This window comes from Octopus bimaculoides, chromosome 1 (genome assembly GCF_046866305.1).
Source record: "Octopus bimaculoides isolate indiv1 chromosome 1, ASM4686630v1, whole genome shotgun sequence".
Classification (NCBI taxonomy): Eukaryota; Metazoa; Mollusca; class Cephalopoda; order Octopoda; family Octopodidae; genus Octopus; species Octopus bimaculoides.
The window spans coordinates 109193559-109218215 of NC_142928.1; the positions used below are offsets into that span (position 1 = coordinate 109193559).

Sequence of the window (24657 nt, forward strand, 5' to 3'; positions counted from 1 at the left end):
TATTTTGATAAATTCTCTCTGTTGAAAATTATATTTTTATATTTTAAATAATTTGCAATTTCAGGAAATATGGTTTTATATTAAATTTGTGTTTTCTACTCACGACTAGCTAACGCGGACGCGCGAACTTTCGAGTAATAGATAGAGAGACAGACAGACAGACAGACATATAGCTCGCTCCGGCCAGTCATAGTATTAGCTGTCAGTAGCCAAAGAATCGACAGGCCAGCAACAGGCAGACAGACAGATACTTCACTAGCAGGCAGTGAGCACTTTCACTTCTGACAGCTAATAGCATGATAGTGCCAATACTTCTTTCAGGAATTTATCGTAGTCGTTTACAAATAGAAAATTAAAACTTGAAATGAAAACATTAAAATGGAGAAAGAGAGAGAGAGAGAGAGAGACTTCGCTGTTTTTACGTCAATAACGAAAGTTGACATTGAGAAACCGTTTTAAGGAAGTGAATCATAAATATAAAACAATATTATTTATTTCTAATAAAAATATAAACTGATGTGCCTATTAGGTATCCGAGGTCAAATTATTCATGCAGCCGAAGTAAGGAAGCAATTCGTGCAGCCGTTTTCGCGTGAAAAGCGAACACACACAAAGATGCCTATTTTATATAGTAAGGGATTATATATATTCTAGCTGACACCATGCCGTCAAAAATGACGGCTAATTGTAGAATGTAAAAGGGTACAAAAGAATGAAAAAAAAAATCAGTGTTTCAACTCTCTGTGAGTGTTTGTGTGTGTGTGTGCATATGCATACATTTATATGCATGAGTAGCACAGTCGGTGGCGAACGCGGTTTTCTATACTTTGTCACAGCCCTCTTCCTTCCTTTTTAAGTGTGTCTGTTTCTCTCTCTCTCTCTCTCTCTCTCTCTCTCTCTCTATATATATATATATATATATATATATATATATATATATATATATATATATATATATATATATATATATATATATGTATATATAGATCAAATAATGAGGGTAGAAATTGATATTAATCAATTAAAACCAGTGGCTTAGCATATTTGAAAAATCCGAAGATTAAAATTATATTACATACAAAATTAAGAGGAATGACCACCAAAGTGGATTCATATATATATATATATATATGTGTGTGTGTGTGTGTGTGTGTATGTAAATGCGCGTGTGTCTGTAATTCTATTTTCTGCGTATCTTTCTAGATAAACATATACAAACACATATACACTCACTCAAATATATATATATATATATATATATATATATATATATATATATATATATATATATATATATATATAACAATTAGAAAATGGAGGATAATATGCTGAACCCAACTACTTGCAGACGGTGTATCCCGTTGAATTCATTAATTTAATTCATAGCAAAAGTGACAAAAAAAGGAAGAAAAGAAAAAGAAAGAAAGAACCAAAGCACAGGTGTCCATGGCAGACTATGTTATTTTGCCAACATGGTTTACATATAGAAGTACAAAGTACATAAGGAATTAGAGGATGAACAGAAGTTTAATCTTACAGCTGTTTCGGCCTAGTTTTGGCAGAAGGCACCCAAAAAGCCTACAAACATTATAGATAGGTCGCTATAGGCACTCCAATGCACATCTATATGTGTGGGTTCGTGTGCACAGCCTTACTCGGATGTCCCCTTACTCTCATGTGTGCATATACAAGTTATTATAAGCAAACATTCCACCACATACGTTGTTTGTGGTGTCAGCTCTATTAGCCGTATCTAGAAAGCTATAAGTGTTTTTTAGAAAGGAAGTTTTGTTGGGTGTGTGTGTGTCATTTCTGTATATATTGGAAGGTTCTATGTAGAAGTTCATTTTATACAAGTTATTAATTTTCTAGTAGCAATAACAGTGAAGGTGACGATGATGGTGACAACAACAACAACAACAACAATAATATGCCAAACTTTCAAACTTAGCGGTGTAAGATATCCTGTTGCCTCTTCCAACGGCTCTACCATTCTGCTGCTAATGGGGGAGGGTTGATTACTACCGCTAACTTCCTCCTTCCAATTGGGCAACTATTGTTTTAAACTGCCTACGCTTAGCTACGGTTGGATAGCCAGTGGCCGGTCAAGATGCTAGCCTGCCTGCGCCCCCCCCCCCCCCGCGTGCTGTGTATATCCCCCCGTACTCACGCTCATGCGTGCGTGTATGTATATACATATGTATGCGCGCAGCCACACATCTCTTAATTCCATAGCCACAACAGTAACAATGAGGATAAATACATTCTCATCTATACATATCCAGATATACATCCTTATACACATTATGTCCCCTCACATATACCCATACTTACTCATACATACACAACTGTGTGGCCAACTATCATTACATCCGTATGTACACAACTACATACCTACCTACATACTCACCTATACATATACACATACATAAATACACACACACACACACACACAGCTAGATGTACACACACGCACACATACTTATACATGCATACACACCCACATATACATATACCCACACATATGCACATACACATATATACACATATATATATATACATATATATACATACATATGTACACACATCCATATAGATATCCACATCCACATACGCACATGCACGTACACACATCCACGCATGCACTCACAAGCAAATAGATATGCATGTGCATCCATACAGGAGGAGTATCTCTAGTAATAGAAGACCAACAGCAACAACATGTAGGTGCATCTACATGTGCACACACATACACATATACCTATACGCATAGCCACTTCTATTAGTTTTGATAAAGGGGCCGTGCCTGCAGTGCTACCCATTTTCTAGTGCATGTCTTCCTGCTAGTGTATGTCTTCCTGCCTATATGTTAATATCAAGCTAGGTTTACCTCCTAATTTCTGTAGCTATATATATATATACACACCCACACACACATATATACACACACATATACACACACACACACACATACACACACACATATATATATATAACACGCACAAACATTCACATTCCTCCCTTCTACACACACACAAATATTCACACAGAGTTGAAGCGCTGTTTGATTTTTGTTTTACCGTTGACTTTTCACCATCCCACTTCCATCGGTGGATCACCCCTTCCTTCCTCATTCATATGTTGTCTCGGAGAAATACATAAGAATATTATTATATTAGATTATTATACTAGAAGATACACGGCGTTCTCTTTGCTACTTCTTCTCTCTCATTGTTATTACTTTCTCTCACTGCCTCTGAGGCATGGCTATCATTCTCACAACTCTTTCACTGAATTACTATTTTCTCTCTTCTCCCTTCACCGTTCATTCCTACTACGTGATTTTGGACGGACACACACACACACACACACACACACACACACACACACACACACACACACACACACACACACACACACACACACACACACACACACACACAGATATAATTAATCATGGTATGATATGCTACAAACTGCGCGATCTTGGCATAGCTGGAAAACTTGGAGAATGATTACATGACTTTCTGAAAGTTAGGCAGTGGTGGTCATTGGAGCCACCTCAAAGAAAACACAAATAGTGAGTGGTGTTCCACAGGGCACTGTCTTGGGATCACTGCTTTTCATATTGGCCCTCTCAGACATGCCCTCAGCTGCCCGGATAGCTACCCTTGCTAGCTACGCTCACGATACGAATGTCTCACAGAAAATACAAAACCATAGCAATTTTGCACGCCTGCAGCAGAAGTTGGACGCAATTTACATATGAGCTGAGGACAATAATATGCAGTTTAATGCTAGAAAATTTCAATTCCTGGGCTACCACTACCCAAAACTGAACGAAAACCTTACAAGGTACACTGGTCCAGGGGGGCGGGGATTACAATCCCAGAATCTAAATCAGTGCGTGACCTGGATATCAACACGAGTGATGATACCTCAGTCCAAGTGCACATTACCAGGATGACGACAAAGTGCAGACGGCTGGCTGCCTGCATCCTGAGAACCTCCAGAACCAGAGAGAAGGAAACCATAACGGTCCTCTGGAGGACATTCATCTTCACTCGCCTGGACTACTCCCAGCTATCGTCACCCCATAGTGTAAAATTAACAGTGGACCTTGAAGCAATCCAGTGAAGCTTCACAAAAAAGAAGATCGTCTCATTGCAACAGCTCAGCTACTGGAAAATATTGAAACAGCTAAGACTACTCCCTGGAGCGAAGGCGGGAGAAATATGCAGTAATATACCTCTGGAAGATGCTGGAAGTGATTGTGCCAAATTTTGGCATTGAAAGCTACACAAATACCAGAACGGGTTGCCATTGCATAGTGCCAAATATCCCAACAATGCCATCGCGCTTTAGGACTAGTTCCTGCAGAAGCCTGGGTTTCAGGGGCCCACAGCTTTTTAATATTGTCCTAAAGAGCCTGAGTGACTTACACAAGGTGGATGTAGGTGTTTTCAAAACAAAACTGGAATCTTCGTGTTGAGAGTCCCAGATGAACCCACTTCGCAGCAGGTGGCGCAAATGAGGGCAGAGACACAAAACTCCCTTATTGACCAAATATATATGTAATATATGCATAATATATATTCTATCGGGTTGTTTTGCCAAACTGCTAGGTTAAGGGGACGTAAACACACCAACATCGGTGGGGACACACACACAGACACAAAGTCTCACACAAATATATATATTACCCCCCACATCTACATACATATATACATATGCTCACACAACACACACTCATATACATATGTGTGTGTGTATGTGTGTATACTTTATTAAGAGTCGTAAAGATCTTCAAATATAAAAAGATATTTTTTCTCCCAATCTTTTATCACGTATGGTTGCAAATTCTTTTCTCTCTTCAGTTCATCTTTGGGGAAAGACACTTTCGGATCAGGTTTCCAATTAATGATATTAAACCTCTTTATTATAAATATTAATGGAATCCAAATAAGTATAAGGATAACGAATGACGAACCGATGAACAAACACCATCCGGGCCATTTTGTTTTAATTTTGGTGGCCTGTCAAAATAAATAAAATTCAAATGACTATAGTAGCAACATAACACATACACAGACACACGCACACACACAGACACAGACAGACGCACACACACACATACATTTAGGTATATTCGTCTAAAATATTTTAGTACTAATATTGTGGTAGATACCAGTTTAGTCATGAATATTCTAGTTGTTATCCTCCAGAATTATAAAACTCATAGAACGGGTTAATCGGTTTACATGGCGTTTAACCAAGATCTCAACACTTCCCTGAGCGGTATGCAAGTTTGTTGCAAGGTTACCATTTACAGCTAAGTGAACTAGAATAATATGAAATGAAATATTTTGTTCAAGAACAAAAATCACAGCCCGTTCTTTGACTAGAAACCACGATCTTGTGATCATAATTGCAACACTCTAACCACGAGGCCACGCACCTTTAGAGTGATCGCAAGTCTCTGATGATTAAAAAATTCCTTGTTTGACCAAAAGAGGTTCATTTCCTTCTTGTCATTTATTATAATTACACTTACATGAAGGATGTCTTATAAAGATATGAAATCAAGTCCAATATGCAACAGGCAAGTTTGCTTCGGTGCATTCAGAAGCACATCCGCTTGATATGCAGAACAAAAGGACAAATCATATACGTATATAGATTTATTAGCACATCTACATTATTACAACGTAAGTCATACTTCCGTTGGCTATTTTCATATGACGAACTACAAACCATAAGCCATAAGTATAATTGATAAATATGGTTAATCAGTCACATATTTAATTGAATTTATGGGATGAAATAAATTTTGTCAAGGTCCACTTGAAAATATTGCACAAATACAGTTACTGCATAAAAAAATTAAACAATTTAAATTTCTTTTCTTATGTATGTATTTTGCACACGCGCGCGCGCGCGGGGGAATATCAAAGTTAAATTTTAAAGATATTTTCATAAGCCAGGATATAATTACCATTTTGCATGATATTTTCAAGTGGATCTTCACTAAATTTATAGGGTTAAACTTGTTTAGGGAGTTCTTGGCTCCTTATTTTACAGTGGTTTTGTTATATAGTTTACGTCATACATTGATATTGCGTGATTGTCCTTCATTGGGATTCTAATTCCCGGACGGTTTATACTTGTTTAGAGGTTTATAGTTTATGTAAGTTTGAGATAAAAATATGTTTCAAAAATGTTAAGATATGCTATTTTCGTTCATTTTGTTTCAATTTAAAATGTGAGTAATAATGAAGAAGTGTTGATTCGGTAATAAATGTTTGAGGAAAATGACGAAACAGCTACTAATGTATATAAATTCTATAAAAGAGTATATTCCTAGCTTTGATTGCTTCAAAATACAAATATTACACTTATAGTAAAAATACAGATACCACAACCGAGGGATGGCTTGTTCAGGAGATAGGATACGTTGTTCTAACTGTTCCGAACTGAATGTGAACCCAACTACATCAAAACAAGGATCCTTCATAGTAAAGATTGTTTGCCAACATAACATGGCAGTCCTGGTTTAAGACTAATGTTGCTGTAATTTAGCCCCAGGAGACATCGTCTCCAGCTGGCTACACAACACGATCTGTGTCCTTATGTTTTTGAACAAGGGAATCTAGCACCCCCACTCAGTTCAAAACAATATCTGTGTATCGCGATTTCTGGGTTATTTCCCTTCATCAGCACAGAAATCGCGATACACAGATATTGTTTTGAGCTGAGTGGGGGGTGTTAGATTTCCTTGTTCGAAAATATAAGGACACAGATCGTGTCTTATAACCAGCTGGAGACGATGTCTCCTGGGGCTAAATTACAGCAACATTAGTCCTAAACCAGGACTGCCATGTTATGCTGGCAAACAATCTTTACTACAAAGTACTGTTGCTGAATATCTCAGGTTGTGAGATTTAAAAATAGTAATTTTCTAAGGATCCTTCAATTGCTAGAAATGCATGTATTATACAAATCAAGAGAAAACGCTCATCTAAAATATATGATACACTCGTTGAGACTTAAAAGAAGCTTCAAAACCAGTATGTAACAGAATAATAAAATAACAATCCTTATGTATTTAGTTACTTTTGTCAAAAAATAATGAAGTAGGTTTTTGAGTCGAAATCTTACCGTATCTTTATCCCAAACTTCATAAGTCATGCTAGTTATTATCATTTTTATTAAACTAGCGAATAATATGATCAACATTACAAGCGGGGATATATACTTCCACATTATCAGCCAGAAGTAACCAGGACGTGTTCCAACCATTGCATGAATGTCATCTGCAAATCTGTACAATGAAAAAAAAAATTGAATTATATATTTATGCATGCATGCATACACATACAATACATATACGAAGAAGTGACTTTAGCGAAAAACTAGCACGTAAACAACACCTTCACCATAACAGTAAGTGAGCAAAAGGAAAATAAATTGATTTAATTTATCATTCTACATGAATTTAGTCACTAACATAACAAAGAATTTTCTATCTGAAGTACAATCCCTTTTCTCATCTGAGCCTAAATACCAAAAGCCTTTTAACACCATTAACATTAAGATCAGCTATTTTTATCTAGAAAGCGTCGTTACTCTAACAGCTTCGGTCCATCGAAAAACTATGAATTCAGGAACCCTTAAAATTGCCCACTAGCTCTTTAAGTGTATAATACACACACACACACACACACACACACACACACACACACACACACACACACACACACACACACAGATATTTATATAGATAGGGTGATAAATTGAATATTAATTCAATTTAAAACCAAGTGGCCTAGCATATAAAAAAATCTGAAAATTCAGAAAAAATTGTATTACACGTGTATAAGGGATGACCACTAGGTGGACATCCAGTATGCTAGAAATAGGTCATCAACGACCCAACCACAAAGAAAAACAATGTTCTCCAGAAAATGTTCTGGAGAACATTATTTTTCTTTGTGATTGGGTCGTTGATGACCTCTTTCTAGCATATTTGATGTCCACCTAGTGGTCATCCCTTATACACGTGTAATATATATATATATATATATATATATATATATATATAACCATAAATTCCGTAAAGTATCACAAGAGAAATTACACAGGATTCATTGCAAATACTTTCAGAGCAGATATAACTAACATGAAAGCAACAGAGAATACTCCATCTCACAATCCCAATTCGTTTGGAAAGTAAGGGACCACAGAGATAGAACAAGTTCTTATAACTTGGAAATAACTTGGAATTTAGTGAATAGATCTACACCATTCATTAACAAGGCTGGAAAGAGATTATGCGTGACTGATATATTCCAGATCCTGAAGCAGCTATCCATGTAGGTGAATTGAAGAGCCAAAGTATTGTCTTTGTGCCATCAGCGAAGACTATTTCTTTTGGAGTAGCACAATCTGAGAAGATACTAAAAAATTTTGGAGTCGAAATATTACCAAATCGATGGAAAGTAGTACCTCTGTGATATCGCAGGTCAAACGAAAGTGCTCTCTCCTTCATAAAAGCAGAACCCTCTAGCAGTATCAGTAGAACTACGAAGTGAATTTCTAAACAATAATCATGCTTACGTGTCATACTTGCGTCCATTGTATTGAAAATTATATATTTCCTTTTCGTAAATCAGTTGTTATCACCATGTAGCATAATCGGTTATTGATTTCATATAAGAATATTCTATATATAAATTCACATTTAATCATTCCCTCCCCCATAATTCAGGCTGTTATCCCTCCGCGCAAATTTCTGGTATTCGATTCAGCTCATGAAACAACAGTATTGTTTTCATCGAATAATAGAAAAACAACTTCTAGCTTAAACTTACTTGCTGAGACCATAAATATATGAGACAGACATAACTTCAGCAAATGCTATAAAAAGCAATGGTAATCCACCAGTGAATTCATCAAAGAGTACAAACGTATAACTACCCGACTGGGCTGCAAAACTGAGTGAGATCAAAAATGACGTTAGGCACACGACAGCTGAAAAGGGAAAAGAAATATATTAAAAGATAAGAAACAGTTATTGAATATTAATACATACACATACAAACAAGTAAATGTGTATGTATTTGTACATGTGCACGTGTGTGTGTGTGTGTGTGTTTGTGTGCGCTTGCTTGCACATGTATGTACATTTATGTGTAAATTCCTGAATAGTTTCTCTTTTTCTTGATGGTAATGGCGAAATTCAATAGAAAAGTCGAGGATATAATTTCTTTTAAAAGACTTTAGAACAAGTTATCTAAGAATATGCACAAATTACATTTCCTTCATATATGGTCCCAATTTTCTGAGTTGCACTAGAAGAAATGCTAGCATTTGTTGAAAACTGTGTTACTGAGTTGACATCAGCAAAGCATTCAACTATGCCTGCAAGCTTACGAGCAAAAATACATGCCTATGAGCTTCATCCATTTCTCGTCTCTTGGATCGGAGGCTTTCTCTCCAATCACACCAATGCATTGAGTAATGGTATAGCATCCTCTGATCCACACTATGGACCCTGTTGTGCATAGGTTCGGTTTCCCCCTCATACTCTTTCTTCTATACATCAACAGTGTAGTTGCAGTTATGTGCAACAACCCCCGTCTGCTGAGCAGATGATACCACTACTCTTTACTCCTCTCAAACCTTTCACATCCAAGTTTCACCCGCATGCATCCTATACACCTATCGCCAAACATATTCTATGACCTCGAAAATATTCTGCAGTGGAGCCAAATTGGGTCTGATTTAATAGCACAAAGACACAACCTCTATCAAAAAAACACTGTTATGTACTCTTTAAACACGAACAACACGCAAGTAGAACCCTCAAAATTGCGACAAATAATTTTTTATACAGACGAAAGACCTTGAATTCAAAGGAATGGAAGAATCAATTATATCAGCTCCAGCATCGGTACTTCTTTCAATCCCGAAAGGGTGAAAAGAAAAGTTGACCGTGGCGTGATTCGAACCCAGAGTGCAGAGCGCAGGAAAGAATATTGCAATATATACAAGTTGATGCTTAAATAACTTTGTTAGATCGTGGCCTTAAAGTTGCTACAAATAATAGTGTTCCTCCTTCCAGATGATCCCTCGTGGCGAACTGATATCCTCAAAAGAGCAAAGACCATATCACAGGCTCTCCTCTTCAGTGGTAGAAAAATACATTAAAACTCCTAACAGTTACTAACACCATGCAGAATTCAGGTGTGACCTGCAATGAAATGTTGTTCCTGTATCAGGGACATTGTAGATTGTACTCTTACAAACATTTTGTATGTCTGCATAAAATGATTCGATAGAATAGATTAGAATCAATCACCAAGTCTTTCCAGTCTCTAATCAAAATATGTGTTATTTCCTTGCTCGGCCTCTTCTGTCACAATTACAGTGGTTTCTGTTCTTTGGAGATGGATGATCATGTGGCACCTACTGTTAGGCACCACAAACCACTTCACCAAGTTCTTCCTTCCTAGAACATAGCGTCCTCCGGAGTTTCCTTTTACATATGTTTTTTTTTTCTCTACAACCATTACCTTGTAGTTGATCAGGAAATAGCATTAACTGCGTCAATCTCACCAGAATCGGAGAGCGTATGAAAGACACAGGCTTCCTCCAGACCAAATCATAAAAAAAACCTGCCATCTTAGTTCTGTTATTTGAGGGAAAATTGGCTGTTATTTCTCGTAGGTTGAACAATTATGTAGAAGCTCCCTCGTTACTTCGTCAATATAGTGATTGCTTTACTCAGACACATGAAGTTGTGTAATGTGCAGTTTTAACGTAATAATAATGCGATATTTACCTGGTATAAAAAATCGATTCTGTCGAAGGAAAGGATATTTTCCAGAATCTGTGATTATTGTAGTAATGCACTCGAGAGTGCCAAACATCGAATCCAACCCAAGGGCTAGCAACATCAAGAAGAATAGTATTGCCCAAAGTGGTGAAACTGGAAACTGGTTTATTGCTTCAGTGAAAGCAATAAACGCCAAACCTGGTCCTCCAGCTGTCTATAAAACACGTAATAAAACATTATCAAGTTGGGTAATTCAGTTGCATAATATGGCAAACAAAACATTAACAATTAGATACAAAAATAATATTTTCTTTACATATGATTTGAGTGTATTTTTTATAATTCGTATCGCTTTCCAGAGCATATATCTAATTCACTTGCTGAAACAGCAAATATTTTAAATAATGATAATAAAAAAGACATTTAAAAATTGTTTTCTTTTGTTAAATAATCGTTGATTAAGAAATTTGCGCAGTAAATACTCAGCAATTCATGAGTAAGTACATTAAAAACAAACGGATTTAATTTCTTGAAGGCTGAATATGTTGGATGTTTGAGCTGGAATATAATAGTAGTAGTGTACAAAAATGAAAGAAGCTTAAATATCTCAATTATATTTTAGTGTTATTCCTAAGGAATGGATATATTTCAGTGTTGATTAAAAGAATCAATTTTGCGCAAGATTGTCAAGTTTTAAATCTCGTCAGATACATAGAAAGTTTTTAAATTCCATTTTTTTTTACCTTTAACAAACATGGAATTAAATATAGCAATAACAATTGAGCAAGTAATTGCCAGCTTGGGAGGGTTTCGTAATTTACTGAAATGTTTCGTAGTAAGACGTCGGAGGATAATACAAATCTATTTATCTGAGTTGTCTCAAATATACCTTTTTCTGTAATTATCGTCTTATAAAGATAATGGAATATGGGGAGAGAGAAGTGGTGGTGACAAGGTTGAGGCATATATTTATGATAGCTCATTTGAAACTTCTTAAATATGTTAGAGTACCTTTATCGACTGTTTGTTTCCAATTTTAGTTATAAATTTTGTCCTTGATAAAGAAAACCAACAAGTTGATTCGACATCACAAATGATATATCTTGAAACACTAGTAAGGTATTTACTCATAAAATGTTAAAAAATTTTGTTATTGCCCGACTATAATATCTTCCAAATACATTTTCGAAACTGTTTTCTATACAATTTCCAGTTATGTAGATGGAATACCGATATTTAACGCATTGGTTCCCAAGCTTTTCACTAATAAGGACCGCTTTATTTAAATAGATGTTCCCACGAACAGCATGCTTTTGAAATATCTATTTACTCAATAAATTTCGAACTCAGTTCATAGTCCTTCAGTACACTTTTTGTGGACGCTTTATAGTACTTGAGGTCGCTGCACAAACCGTTTAATTTACCTAATGATTCAGTTTGGACAAGAGCAAATTTAATGGCTTCTTCTAAAAAAATTCGAAATCATGCACTTTTTCTGTCAAATAAGTTTTGTTTTTGACGTGTGTGAGGAAAAATTCCTATTTGGTTTGAAACCCAAAGATAATCGATCTCATTTTCTCTAATTTTGTTTTTTTAAAAAAGTTATTGCAGTAGGTTTGCTCTCGTTACATCTTGAGCACTTTTAGACCTGGCACAGCCCATCCTTTTCAGGCCTGACCAAATCGATTTCTTGCAGAAAGAAAGAAAGAGGAGATAGAGAGACCGTAAAACAGAAGAATCGATCCCACTCCAAGATTGCTAATTAATTTATCGACTCCGAAAAGATGAAAGACAAAGTTGACGGCGGTGTTATTTGAACTCAGATAATAGAGAAAAGGGAGGGATTATTGTAAAACAATCTAGCTGACCCTCTAACGACTCGGCTAATTCGTTGGCTTACGGAAATGTTATTGAGTATTTTATAGAAGTTACAGTTCTTGGTTTCTTAATTAGAGAATTAAAATAATAATAGTTTCTTAAAAGGGAACAAAGCCACAGATTTGAATCGGAGAGGGATATAACCAATATGAATAGATATAACTAATAAATACTTAGAAATGTATTAGTAGTGAATAATTAATGCTTTTTTTGTGGGGGGGGGGAGGAAAGACAAATGCTAATCACGGGTTGTTTAGAAACTAAAAATACTTCAGTTTCCATGACGCAATCGCTCTTTAGACAGAATGCCGTCTCATATATTCTATTTAGAAGACAATACATACTGAAACACGAAAGAATACGAACTTTAGAAAAAAATTCATTGGATTTTTGTAATTTCTTTACGAAGGTTATCCGTTATTTCTACTTACATTTTCTAATTCTTTATCCAAATCACAAGTGAAAGGAGCTTCCTTCGTCATGTTCTTGGTTACTTCCATAAGTCTACTTTGACAGTCTTCAAAACTTTTGTAAGCTTTAAAACCTGAGGAGAACAAAAATATGCCACTCTTATTATAGAATAGAAATTAGTGAAGGCACGTGGCTTACAGGTTAGGGTATTCGGTTCACAATCGTGGGTTCGATTCCCGGCGGCGAGTTGTTTCCTGAACAAGACACTATATTTCACGATATTCCAGTCCACTCAGCTGGTAAAAATGAGTAGTACTTGCAATTTGAAGTGTCAGCGTTGTCGCATTCCTTGTCATGCCGAAACTCCCTGAGAACTACGTTAAGAGTACGCGTATCTGTAGAGTGCACAACCACTTGCACGTTGATTTCAAGAGCAGGCTGTTTCATTGATTGGATCAGCTGGTGCACTCGTCGTCTGGCGGAGTGCCATAATAAAAATTATTGAGTTGTAAACCTTCGAACCATCAAGCTAGCGAACTTAGGCGCGTGCTGCAGTAATTTTAGTTGAGCGTTAAAAAAATATTTATTTCATTTAATTTTTCCTTCACAAAGTTAGAATTGGGCTCTATAGGCCACCCCTAACTCCTTTACTAAGCTTCAAGGAATGCCTCAACAGTATTAAGTGTTTCATCTATCAATGTCATGCTGGCAAGATATTAATGATGGAGGACTTCAACTTTCCCAGTGTTGATTGGTCCCCAAGCAGCTTGAAACCAGGTTTTTCTACCTCAATCCCTGATAAGGAAGCAATGGAATTGCTTTTTGATTTCATGGATGAGTTTTTCCTGACCCAACTTCATAATGCAGACTGGGATGCGATCAATCATGATCTTTCACACGTTGATTGAGCTTTCACGCACGCACACACCTCCACCAACATAAACACATCATGGCAGACATTGATAGATACTATAACAAGTATATGCGCAAAACATACCCCATTAAGATCAGTAAACATATCTAAGTGCAGAATCCATACAAATAGAAGAGAAATTATCAGAAAAATAAAAAGAATTAACAAGAAAATCAACCAACTTAAATACTGTCAGCCGCAACGCACCCATTCGACTGCCATTGCATCACTCGAATGGAAAAACAACCTCCAATAAAGCATGATGACCATCATTAACAAACAAATAGCAGCTGAGGAGAATTGGGCCATTGAAAAAATAAAACTCATAAAGTCGCTTTTTCCACTGTTGGTCCTTTGGTTCATGAGAACAACACTACATGATGATGCAAAATCCATGTGCGAGATACTGCAGAGACAATACTGATTTGTTTTCAGTAACCCTAATGCGATTGATCTGGCTAGTATCAATGATGTAAACCCTCAACTAACTATATCTGACATAACTTTTGGTGCTCTTGATATTCTAACAGAAATAAGATCATTCACAACTTGGCAGTAGGTCCCGATAAGTTCCCGGTCACTGTCCTGAAGATGTGTCGACATCAAATTGCACCCCTTCTAGTTGAGCTCTGGAGGAACTCACTTGACGCAGGCTGCATTCCTGATCATTTTCTTTCCCAGTCTGTCGTTCCGGTTTTGAAAAAGGGAAACAAATCTCTTGCAGCGAACTACCGTCCGATTTCACTCACCTCTCAGATCATTAAAGAATTTGAGAGGGTGGTGAGATCGCGAATAACTCACTTCCTCGAATACAACAATCTGCTGAACCAAGCAACATGGTTTCCGTGATGGTAGGGACTGCCTGTTGCAGCTTCTGCACCATTGTGATGACATTTTAAAAGATTTGGGAGGAGGCTGCAACACTGACGTCATATACCTTGATTTCAGCAAGGCATTTGACAGAGTGGACTACAAAATCCTGCTGAAGAAACTGTCCAACATTGGAATCTGTGGAAAGCTGCTGCAGTGGATAAAGTGTTTTCTGACGAACAGAATCCAACATCTTGTGTTTGAGGGAATCCGATCCAGCTCAGCCAAAGTCAGTAGTGGTGCCCGTCCCACAAGATATTGTATTGGGCCCACTCCTCTTCATTATATACATCAATGACACAGTAGACGTCATCAAACATTGTACATTGAAAATCTTTGCAGATGATTCCAAACTCCAGAAGGTCATAAACGGTATGGGAGACCGAACATGCCTTCAGTCAGATCTGTTTGCTGTTGTCCAATGGGTGGAAAAGAGCAATATGCTTCTAAATGAAGATAAGTTTAATTTGATCCACTTTGGAAAAGAGGATATTCTGAAACTTCCATATGCCCTTCCCTCGGCCGACTCCCTAGTGTCATCCAACAACACCAGAGACCTTGGAGTAATTGTTGATTACTAATCTAAGCTTACAATCTAAGCTGGAGGTCCCACGTAAACAGTAAGGCTGACTTGACACGCAAGATGTGCTCCTGGATTCTGAGAACTTTCCGGTCTAGAGATGCCCACACTATCATCCTTCTCTACTCTACTTTTGCCTGACCCCACCTTGAATACTGTTGTCCACTGTGGTCTCCCCACACGAAGCAACTCATTATGAAAGTGGAAGCACTCCAGAAGTCAATACCAAGAAAGATAGATGGCATGACAGGCATTGATTATTGGGGTCGACTAAAAAAACTCAATCTCTTCTCTCTCCAATGCCGCCGGGAGCGCTACATCATTTGTGTTGTAGAAAATATTCCTTCAATATTGCACAAATAATGTTAGCATCAATTTTAGAATCCACCCAAGACTTGGTCCCCGTGCTTTCTGCCCACTACAAAAATCGAACTCAGGACACATAACAACATTACGCCACAACTACTTTACCTCAACCAGTCCAGCTCTCTTTAATACCACACCAAAATATGTCAAAACGGAAACGGATCCCATAAAATTGAAAGTTCACTGACCGGAACCTTTCAAAGTTCACTGGTTGGAACCTTTCAAAGTTCTCAAAGTCATATTCTGTATGTGTGTGTGTGTGTGTGTGTATATATATATATATATATATATATATATATATATATATATATATATGTATATATATGTGTGTGTGTATATATTTATATATATATTCATATATATATATATATATATATAGATATATATATACGTTTGTATATATATATATATATATATATATATATATATATATATATATATATATATATATATATATATATATATATATATATATGTATATATATATATATATATATATATATATATATATATATATATATATATATATATATATATGAATATATATATATATATATATATATATATATATATATATATATATATATATATATATATATATATATATATATATACCCCCTACCTCCCTCTACACAAAACACATCCTCTCCCAACCCTACAAAAACCCTTTTTCCCCACAAAATAATCCAAACAAGACCCAACTCAACCATTCTCCTTCCATATGGACTAGAAGCATCATGAACCCCCCCTTACACTTGTTATTATCCCCATCTCAATGCCCCTTATTCTTACACCAATAACAAACAAGGAATCCTACCCACACCTATGCATAAATCTCCCACCCAAGGTACCCCATACCGTCCACCCAACAAACACCCACAATCATACCATTTTTTCTACAGATCTTCATACCCACGCAACCCACACCAACAGAACCACAATAACTACCTACCCAACTCCAACCTTGCATACAATCCACCCTACAAACACCCAAAAACCCACCGCATTTCTCACAAAACCTTAAACCATCACATCCCATACCAACACAATCACTATACCTACCCATCCACTTCCAGCCTATCCACCCAACAATACCCCTACCCCTACCCCTTCTACCAGAACTCTAACAATCACTACACCCACTACTTCAACAACCATTTTTTAGACAGAGGGGAGAAAAACAGGCACTACCGCTAATACAGACCCATCAAAAGAAAACTAAAAAGAAAACTAAAATAATAAACCTCTCTAATAAAACCCTTACACAAACCCAAATTAACATCCTAGCCAGAGGCTTAAAATTCACACCCACCCCAAGACCCCCCCCCCCCCTGAGATCAAGGATGACATTTCAGAATTTTGCAGAAAGCTTCGTTTAACAGAAGCTTTCATAGACTTCAACAATGAGGATGACTCAATTATTAAAAACAAAAGCAACTTCATACCTTCCAAAGGAAGGAATAAAGCACTAGATGATTTTTGCAACCACATCCAGAGTTTCCCTTTTACCCCACCTAAAACTAAGGTCAAATCAAACTTTAATAGCATAGAATGGAAAAACCTAAGAGACTTACAACAGGACAAAAGCCTTACTATCAAAGAAGCTGACAAAGGTAGTACTGTAGTCCTAATGAACACAGATTTTTACAAACACCTAGCACTCTCCTTACTAAACGACAACTACTTCTATGAAACTATCACCAACTATAAACAACAAAAAACTCTCAAAAACCTCACCACCCTTATACTCCAGCAAGGTCAAGGACTCACGGTCAAAGAAAAAGATTACATCACTAATTTCAAATGCAAGCCCAGCCTCTTCTATGGCCTCCCTAAAATCCATAAGAACAAATCCATCACCGAAGCTTGCAAACTCTCCTCTGAAATCTACATCAACATCAAGGCACCGGAAGATTTAAAACTAAGACCCATTATAGCAGGCACCTCCTGCGAAACACATCGCTTAAGTAATTTCTTGGACATTCTTTTGAAACCTTTCCTAAGCCACATCAAAAGTTTCATTAGAGATGATCTTGACATGCTCAATCACCTCCCGAAAACAACAAACGAGGAGTCACTCTTGGTTTCTTTTGACGTGGTCAACCTTTATACAAATATCCCTCATGAATATGCGATTGAGGCAATTAAATTCTGGCTGCACAAACACCCAGAAACATTTCCTAATCGCATCAACACAACTTTCATCATAGAATCACTTAAGTTCATTCTGACCAACAATTACTTCCTGTTTGCAGACACATACTTTCGCCAAAAATGTGGTATCGCGATGGGTACTAAAGCTGCACCAGTCCTTGCGAACCTCATAATGAGTTTTTTTGAATTAACACTATATGAAACCTCACGCCAGAAATTTGGACACCTTTTCCACATCTTTTTAATGGATAACTGGAAAAGATATTTGGATGATTGTTTCATCATATGGAAGGAACCCTATGAAAACCTTCTAGAATTCAAATCCATACTTAATAACATACATCCCAGCATTCAATTCACTATGGAATTCAGCAAACATCATCTTCCTTTTCTTGATCTCTTAATTATAAAAACACCTAATAACCAAATCACAACCGACATCTACCACAAACCTACAGACTCACAACAATACCTCCTTTTTAGCTCATGCCACCCAAAACACACCAAGATAAATATCCCCTTTAATTTAGCTAAAAGAATTTGCACTATTGTCTCTGACCCAACCACTCGAGAAATACGCTTACAAGATCTCAAAAAAAAACACTGTTACAACACCAATATCCCTCCACACTCATAGATCTTGGAATAAAACGTGCCAAGGAACTTGACAAAAACACACTAAAAACCAACCAACATAATAACACACCCAACCCCAAAATACTTCCATACATCTCCACCCATAACCTCAAAAACATCGAAGCATACACCACAATTAAACAACACCTCCCCTTACTCACCACAGACCCGAAAATGAACAATATCATTAATACACACAAAGTCCTTAAATGCAAATGGCAACACAAATATTTGAAAACATTATTAACCAATTCCAAACTACATACACCACTTCCACCCCCATCAGTTAAAAAATGTGCACGCCCTAATTGTGGCACCTGCCCCTACCTACTTGAAGGCTCTGAATTTACCTTCAAACGAGGAACAAAGTTTAAAATTAAAACCAATTTCTCTTGTTCCTCTGGTAACCTCATTTATGTCATCACTTGCGCAGGTTGCCAAAACTTCTATATTGGACAGACGAGCCTCCCATTGCGTAGAAGAGTAGCTGTCCATAAGGAATAAATAAACCTTCCTCAATACCGCCAAATTCCACTCAGTGGCCACATAGACTCTTGCGCCAGAAACAAAAACCCTAAATTCATTATATTCCCTTTCTATCAATGTAAAGACAGAATCTCCACATAAGAAAGAATCAACAAGGAGAATCTTTTCATAGAGAAATTCCAGCCATTTCTTAACACACACACCCCTCAGTGACCTTATTTCTCTATGAACAGACACAAATTTCCTGTTGAAAAAGAGTTCATAACTCCAACTAAAAACACTTGTCTCCCCTTACACACACTTCCTGTTTTGACACCACATTTCCTGCTTAACACAAACTTTTAACCCCTTTTTTAAACCTAACAAAACTCTCAACTCTCATGCATCCTTATTTTTCCTACCAGTTTATACATGAACTACTATTGAACTACAAAAGCTCAAAGACAATATAATGTATGGGTATATTTATTTTTTTTATATATTATTGTTTTATATATTATTTTCTTCATTTTGTACTTCTTTGTAAAAAAACATTTTCATTCTCCTTCTTCTTGATAATTTGCTTTTTCGCAATGAAAACTGGTTAGAAGAAATCTTTATTAAAATATGCTTCCAATTCAGCATTCTGGCTTTTTTTCATTTTCCTATATATATATATATATATATATATATATATATATATATATATATATATATATATGTGTGTATGTATATATATGTATGTATATGTATATATATAGAAGGTTGAAAGGTAACAGGAGTTGATATGTATAAAGAAAATAAGACAAGGTAGAAATGCTAAAATAATTTCATCATGAAGAAAAGTCTTTGCGGCTTTTTAAACTTAGATTGTGAAAAAATTAAACGAAATGTTTTTTTAAAATATTTCCATAGTTTTCAGATGCAAACGACATTTTCCTTTTTTTTTGTCTGTCTGTCTCTCTTTTTTACTCTTTTAATTTGCGAAGATATCATTAACTCTGTTATTATCTAGTGTAACATTTTTTTTTGGTGTGTGTGTGTGTGTTGGGGGGGGGTCTGCAATCGCCTATATTATTGATTCTGTTGTCATCATTTTAAAATTGTTACACTAGATAATAATAGAGTCAATGATATCTTCGCAAATTAATTTTCGTAAATTTTTTTTCGCAAGAATTATTAGGTTCATATTGAAATTATTTTCACACAATTGGCTGCCATAATTTCGGCGCAAAACGAATCAGTTGCAGCGCAGATTTCAACACGACGGGTTGTGGCTCTCTAACATGGTAAAGCGTGCTGAGGAAGGTCAGGCTATTATGCAAGTCCAGAAACCGGTCCACGTGAGTCCAAATACTTGAATTTGTGCTGAGAGATTGTCTTGGCCCGTTTGCCTTGTAGTTATTATCAGTATATTTTGGCGATTTAAACAAGAATTTTGACTGCTATTTCTAGCAGGTAGACATACTTAGTATGTCCTTTGATTAATTTTAATCCTTCAGCTATTTAATGCTTTTTTGGGGGCCTGAAGTTGCCTATATTATTGGTTCTGTTATCATTTTTAAATCGATACACTAGATAACAGAGTCAATGATATCTTCGCAAATTATTTTTCCGTGAAATATTTTTCTCGAAAATTATTTGTTACGTGTATATATATATATATATATATATATATAAGCAATGTTAATTCTCTAAATGAAGTATTAACAGTAACTGCACGATAAAGTGTAGTATATTGCCACTTAAGTGTGGCTGACCCCTAGGGGTGGATGTTACTGTTGCTTTTAGCCCCAGGAGGACATCTCCTCCAGCTGGCTTATCGACACACGACTGTGTCCTGTTTGCCAAGGGAGTTATCCCTCTCACCACGGCCAGCAGCACGAACGTATCCGGATTTCAGGGTTATTTCCCTTCGTCGGCGTTCGACAGCCGATGACCTTGGTGAGAGAGAAAAACCTGGCAAATCTTATATCTTCTTTTCCAGTGGCATTCTTCACTGATATTGAAAAGGTGAAAACAAGCAATGTTAATTCTCTAAATGAAGTATTAACAGTAACTGCACGATAAAGTGTAGTATATTGCCACTGTTAATACTTCATTTAGAGAATTAACATTGCTTGTTTTCACCTTTTCAATATCAGTGAAGAATGCCACTGGAAAAGAAGATATAAGATTTGCCAGGTTTTTCTCTCTCACCAAGGTCATCGGCTGTCGAACGCCGACGAAGGGAAATAACCCTGAAATCCGGATACGTTCGTGCTGCTGGCCGTGGTGAGAGGGATAACTCCCTTGGCAAACAGGACACAGTCGTGTGTCGATAAGCCAGCTGGAGGAGATGTCCTCCTGGGGCTAAAAGCAACAGTAACATCCACCCCTAGGGGTCAGCCACACTTAAGTGGCAATATACTACACTTTATCGTGCAGTTACTGTTAATACTTCATTTAGAGAATTAACATTGCTTGTTTTCACCTTTTCAATATCAGTGAAGAATGCCACTGGAAAAGAAGATATAAGATTTGCCAGGTTTTTCTCTCTCACCAAGGTCATCGGCTGTCGAACGCCGACGAAGGGAAATAACCCTGAAATCCGGATACGTTCGTGCTGCTGGCCGTGGTGAGAGGGATAACTCCCTTGGCAAACAGGACACAGTCGTGTGTCGATAAGCCAGCTGGAGGAGATGTCCTCCTGGGGCTAAAAGCAACAGTAACACCCACCCCTAGGGGTCAGCCACACTTAAGTGGCAATATACTACACTTTATCGTGCAGTTACTGTTAATACTTCATTTAGAGAATTAACATTGCTTGTTTTCACCTTTTCAATATCAGTGAAGAATGCCACTGGAAAAGAAGATATAAGATTTGCCAGGTTTTTCTCTCTCACCAAGGTCATCGGCTGTCGAACGCCGACGAAGGGAAATAACCCTGAAATCCGGATACGTTCGTGCTGCTGGCCGTGGTGAGAGGGATAACTCCCTTGGCAAACAGGACACAGTCGTGTGTCGATAAGCCAGCTGGAGGAGATGTCCTCCTGGGGCTAAAAGCAACAGTAACATCCACCCCTAGGGGTCAGCCACACTTAAGTGGCAATATACTACACTTTATATATATATATATATATATATATATATATATATATATATATATATATATATATATACAAGAAGATACTACAATGACATATAAATATTTTAAGATATATTAAACACATTATAGTAAGAGTGGCTCGCTAGCAATTAAAAACAAAAAAAGGAATTAATGAATAAAGGGTACAAAATAGCATCAGCGATTGCACACACATGGATATATATACATATATGTATATCTATGTAATGAGGCTAGTGTTTTTTGTGGCTTTCAGAGTTTATTTTGACTATATATATATATATATATATATATATATATATATATATATATATATATATAATTTAGATCAAGGTGAATATGGTACTTAAGTACTCTTCTCCATTGGTGTTAATAAGCTAAATATACTTTACCATAGCATTAGTAATTAAGCTATTTTATTTCTATGGTATTCTGCACTAATTGATTATTTTATTTCATTTCTTTATTAATTTATAATTAGCCTTTATTTATTCATAAAAAAAAAGTAAGCTAATCTTTGTATCTCTATAAATTCCTACTTAGCTTATAGAAAACTATACTGGTATATTCACTACATATAAAAAAAAACTACTTAGAATATAATTTTATTAATATATGATTAGAATGTTCTTTTACCTCAATACTCCTTTATTAATACCAGTGAAAAGCGATTAATCAATATTCATAGATACCATTTGATGAGTTAGTATATAAGTGTACATACAATATGTATAAATATTAAACTATTTCTGAATAATCTCTTTTCCTCCCTCTATTGTGGTAAAATTTGGTATATACTCAAAAGTATCCATAAATTTCTATCCTTTTGTTAATATAGTCTTCTTAATAACCCTCTGAATAGCCATAAACTTTATCTGTATACAATATAGCAACATTATTTTAAAACATTTAACTATAGTATTACATGATAATACTTCCCCTGTTACATTATCAATGGTCTGCTAGTGGGCGACCCTCCTTAATTGCCAGCCAACATCTTGTTTTAAGTTTTCCTTTACCAAATCTCATGATTTTTATAACTATACCAACTATGATTTCTGTCTGCTCTCTCAGCCCTACCCCTAACGGATAATGCCCTTTATTCTCTCAGCCTTAGATATACAAGGTTTGATAAACTAGTCTATAAATTAAAACTGACCCCATAAAAAACAAATAAAATCCTTGTTGCTTATTTTGATTATATATATATATACTAGCAGTATAACCCTACCTTGTCCGGGTGTGACTTATTACGCCATCTACGATAAGTCTTGCTAGGTGAAAATCAACTAAAAAAGAAAGCCTTACAACGAAAATACCCTTATGATGTAAATATGTTCATAATTCAAAAGACGATGAAATTAATAGGGAAAGCGTGCGTAAATTTCATCTGTCTAATTGGCTATAGAAATGCTTGTGTAAAACAGCTTTTTGCGCTGCCTTGATTATACATAGCGGGGTAATCCCTTTTCGCAGGAGCTAGGACGGCAATTTGTGATGAAGCAATTGCTGGCGATCTGTTGCTACACAGTTTTGCCAGAATTCTATCAGATTGGGCAGAAGATGTTGATGCACCATTTTGCATTATGTTCAAAGTAACTTCTGGAATGTGGTGAATTGCTGCAGTCTGTTGCTGTCATTTTAAACCGGTTGCTTTCTTTTCCCAGCAAACTCTCTTCTTTGGAGGCATAATCTATGTGTATATTAAACAGAACAAAAGTTATAATAGATGGCAGGGTCGGTACTTTTCACATATCTGTAAATTTTCAGATTAACACCCGCACGATTACCCAACCCTAATCCTAAACCTAATCCTAACACTAACCCTAACATTCACCCTAAAACCCTAACCCTGACCCTAAAACCGTAACCGTAGCACTAATCCTAATCCTAACCATAACCGTAACCCTAAACCGTAACCCTGACCCTAAAACCCTAACAGTAACACCCTAATGAAAATCGTGGTATATTTACAAAACATTGACGAACATGAGTTTTATTTTACATGAGTTTTATTTGTGTACTAGCACGTGTATGCGTTTGAGAGAGCGAGAGAGGAAGAGGTAGAGAGAGGGGGGAGAAAGGAATAGAGGTAGTTAAAAGTTTTCTTATGACGGCTTCTCTTCACTGCCTATTACTTCATTAGAAATCTAAGGATGCACATAAGCACATAATAGAGAAAAATGAAACAAATATGACGACTTGCTCCGAAACACCATCGAGTGGAGAATACTTCTCAAAAATAACCTGCAGTTATTGTCTGCAGACAGACAATGTAACGAAAACATGAATGACTGAGCCCCAGATTCCTTGGAAGAAAGAACCGAATGTAAAAACGAAGCACATATAATAACAGAAAACAGATACATACAAACAGTAGGTATATTTCGACTCCTCACGAAGTAAGTGATGCTTGTGTAGGAAATTTGAAAGTGAAGCGA

At 36.4% G+C, this 24657-nt stretch overlaps 1 protein-coding gene across 8 annotated transcripts in view; it reads right to left on the reverse strand.

Moving 5' to 3' along the window:
- Nucleotides 1-475: 475 nt before the first annotated feature.
- The window catches only part of LOC106883614 (sodium-dependent neutral amino acid transporter B(0)AT3), a 118581-nt gene continuing 94399 nt past the window's right edge, over nt 476-24657 (reverse strand). For 6 of the 8 annotated variants that reach the window (XM_052969179.2, XM_089355957.1, XM_052969184.2 and 3 more), the window contains 5 exons: nt 13147-13259; nt 10844-11051; nt 8871-9030; nt 7159-7321; nt 476-5036 (listed from right to left, as the gene is read on the reverse strand). In XM_052969179.2, the coding sequence (XP_052825139.1) occupies nt 4788-5036; nt 7159-7321; nt 8871-9030; nt 10844-11051; nt 13147-13259 (893 nt within the window). In that variant the 3' untranslated portion in view covers nt 476-4787. Of the gene's footprint in view, nt 5037-7158; nt 7322-8866; nt 9031-10843; nt 11052-13146; nt 13260-24657 lie in introns of those variants that run through there. The other 2 variants (XR_016242785.1, XM_089355965.1) reach the window with 2 other exon arrangements.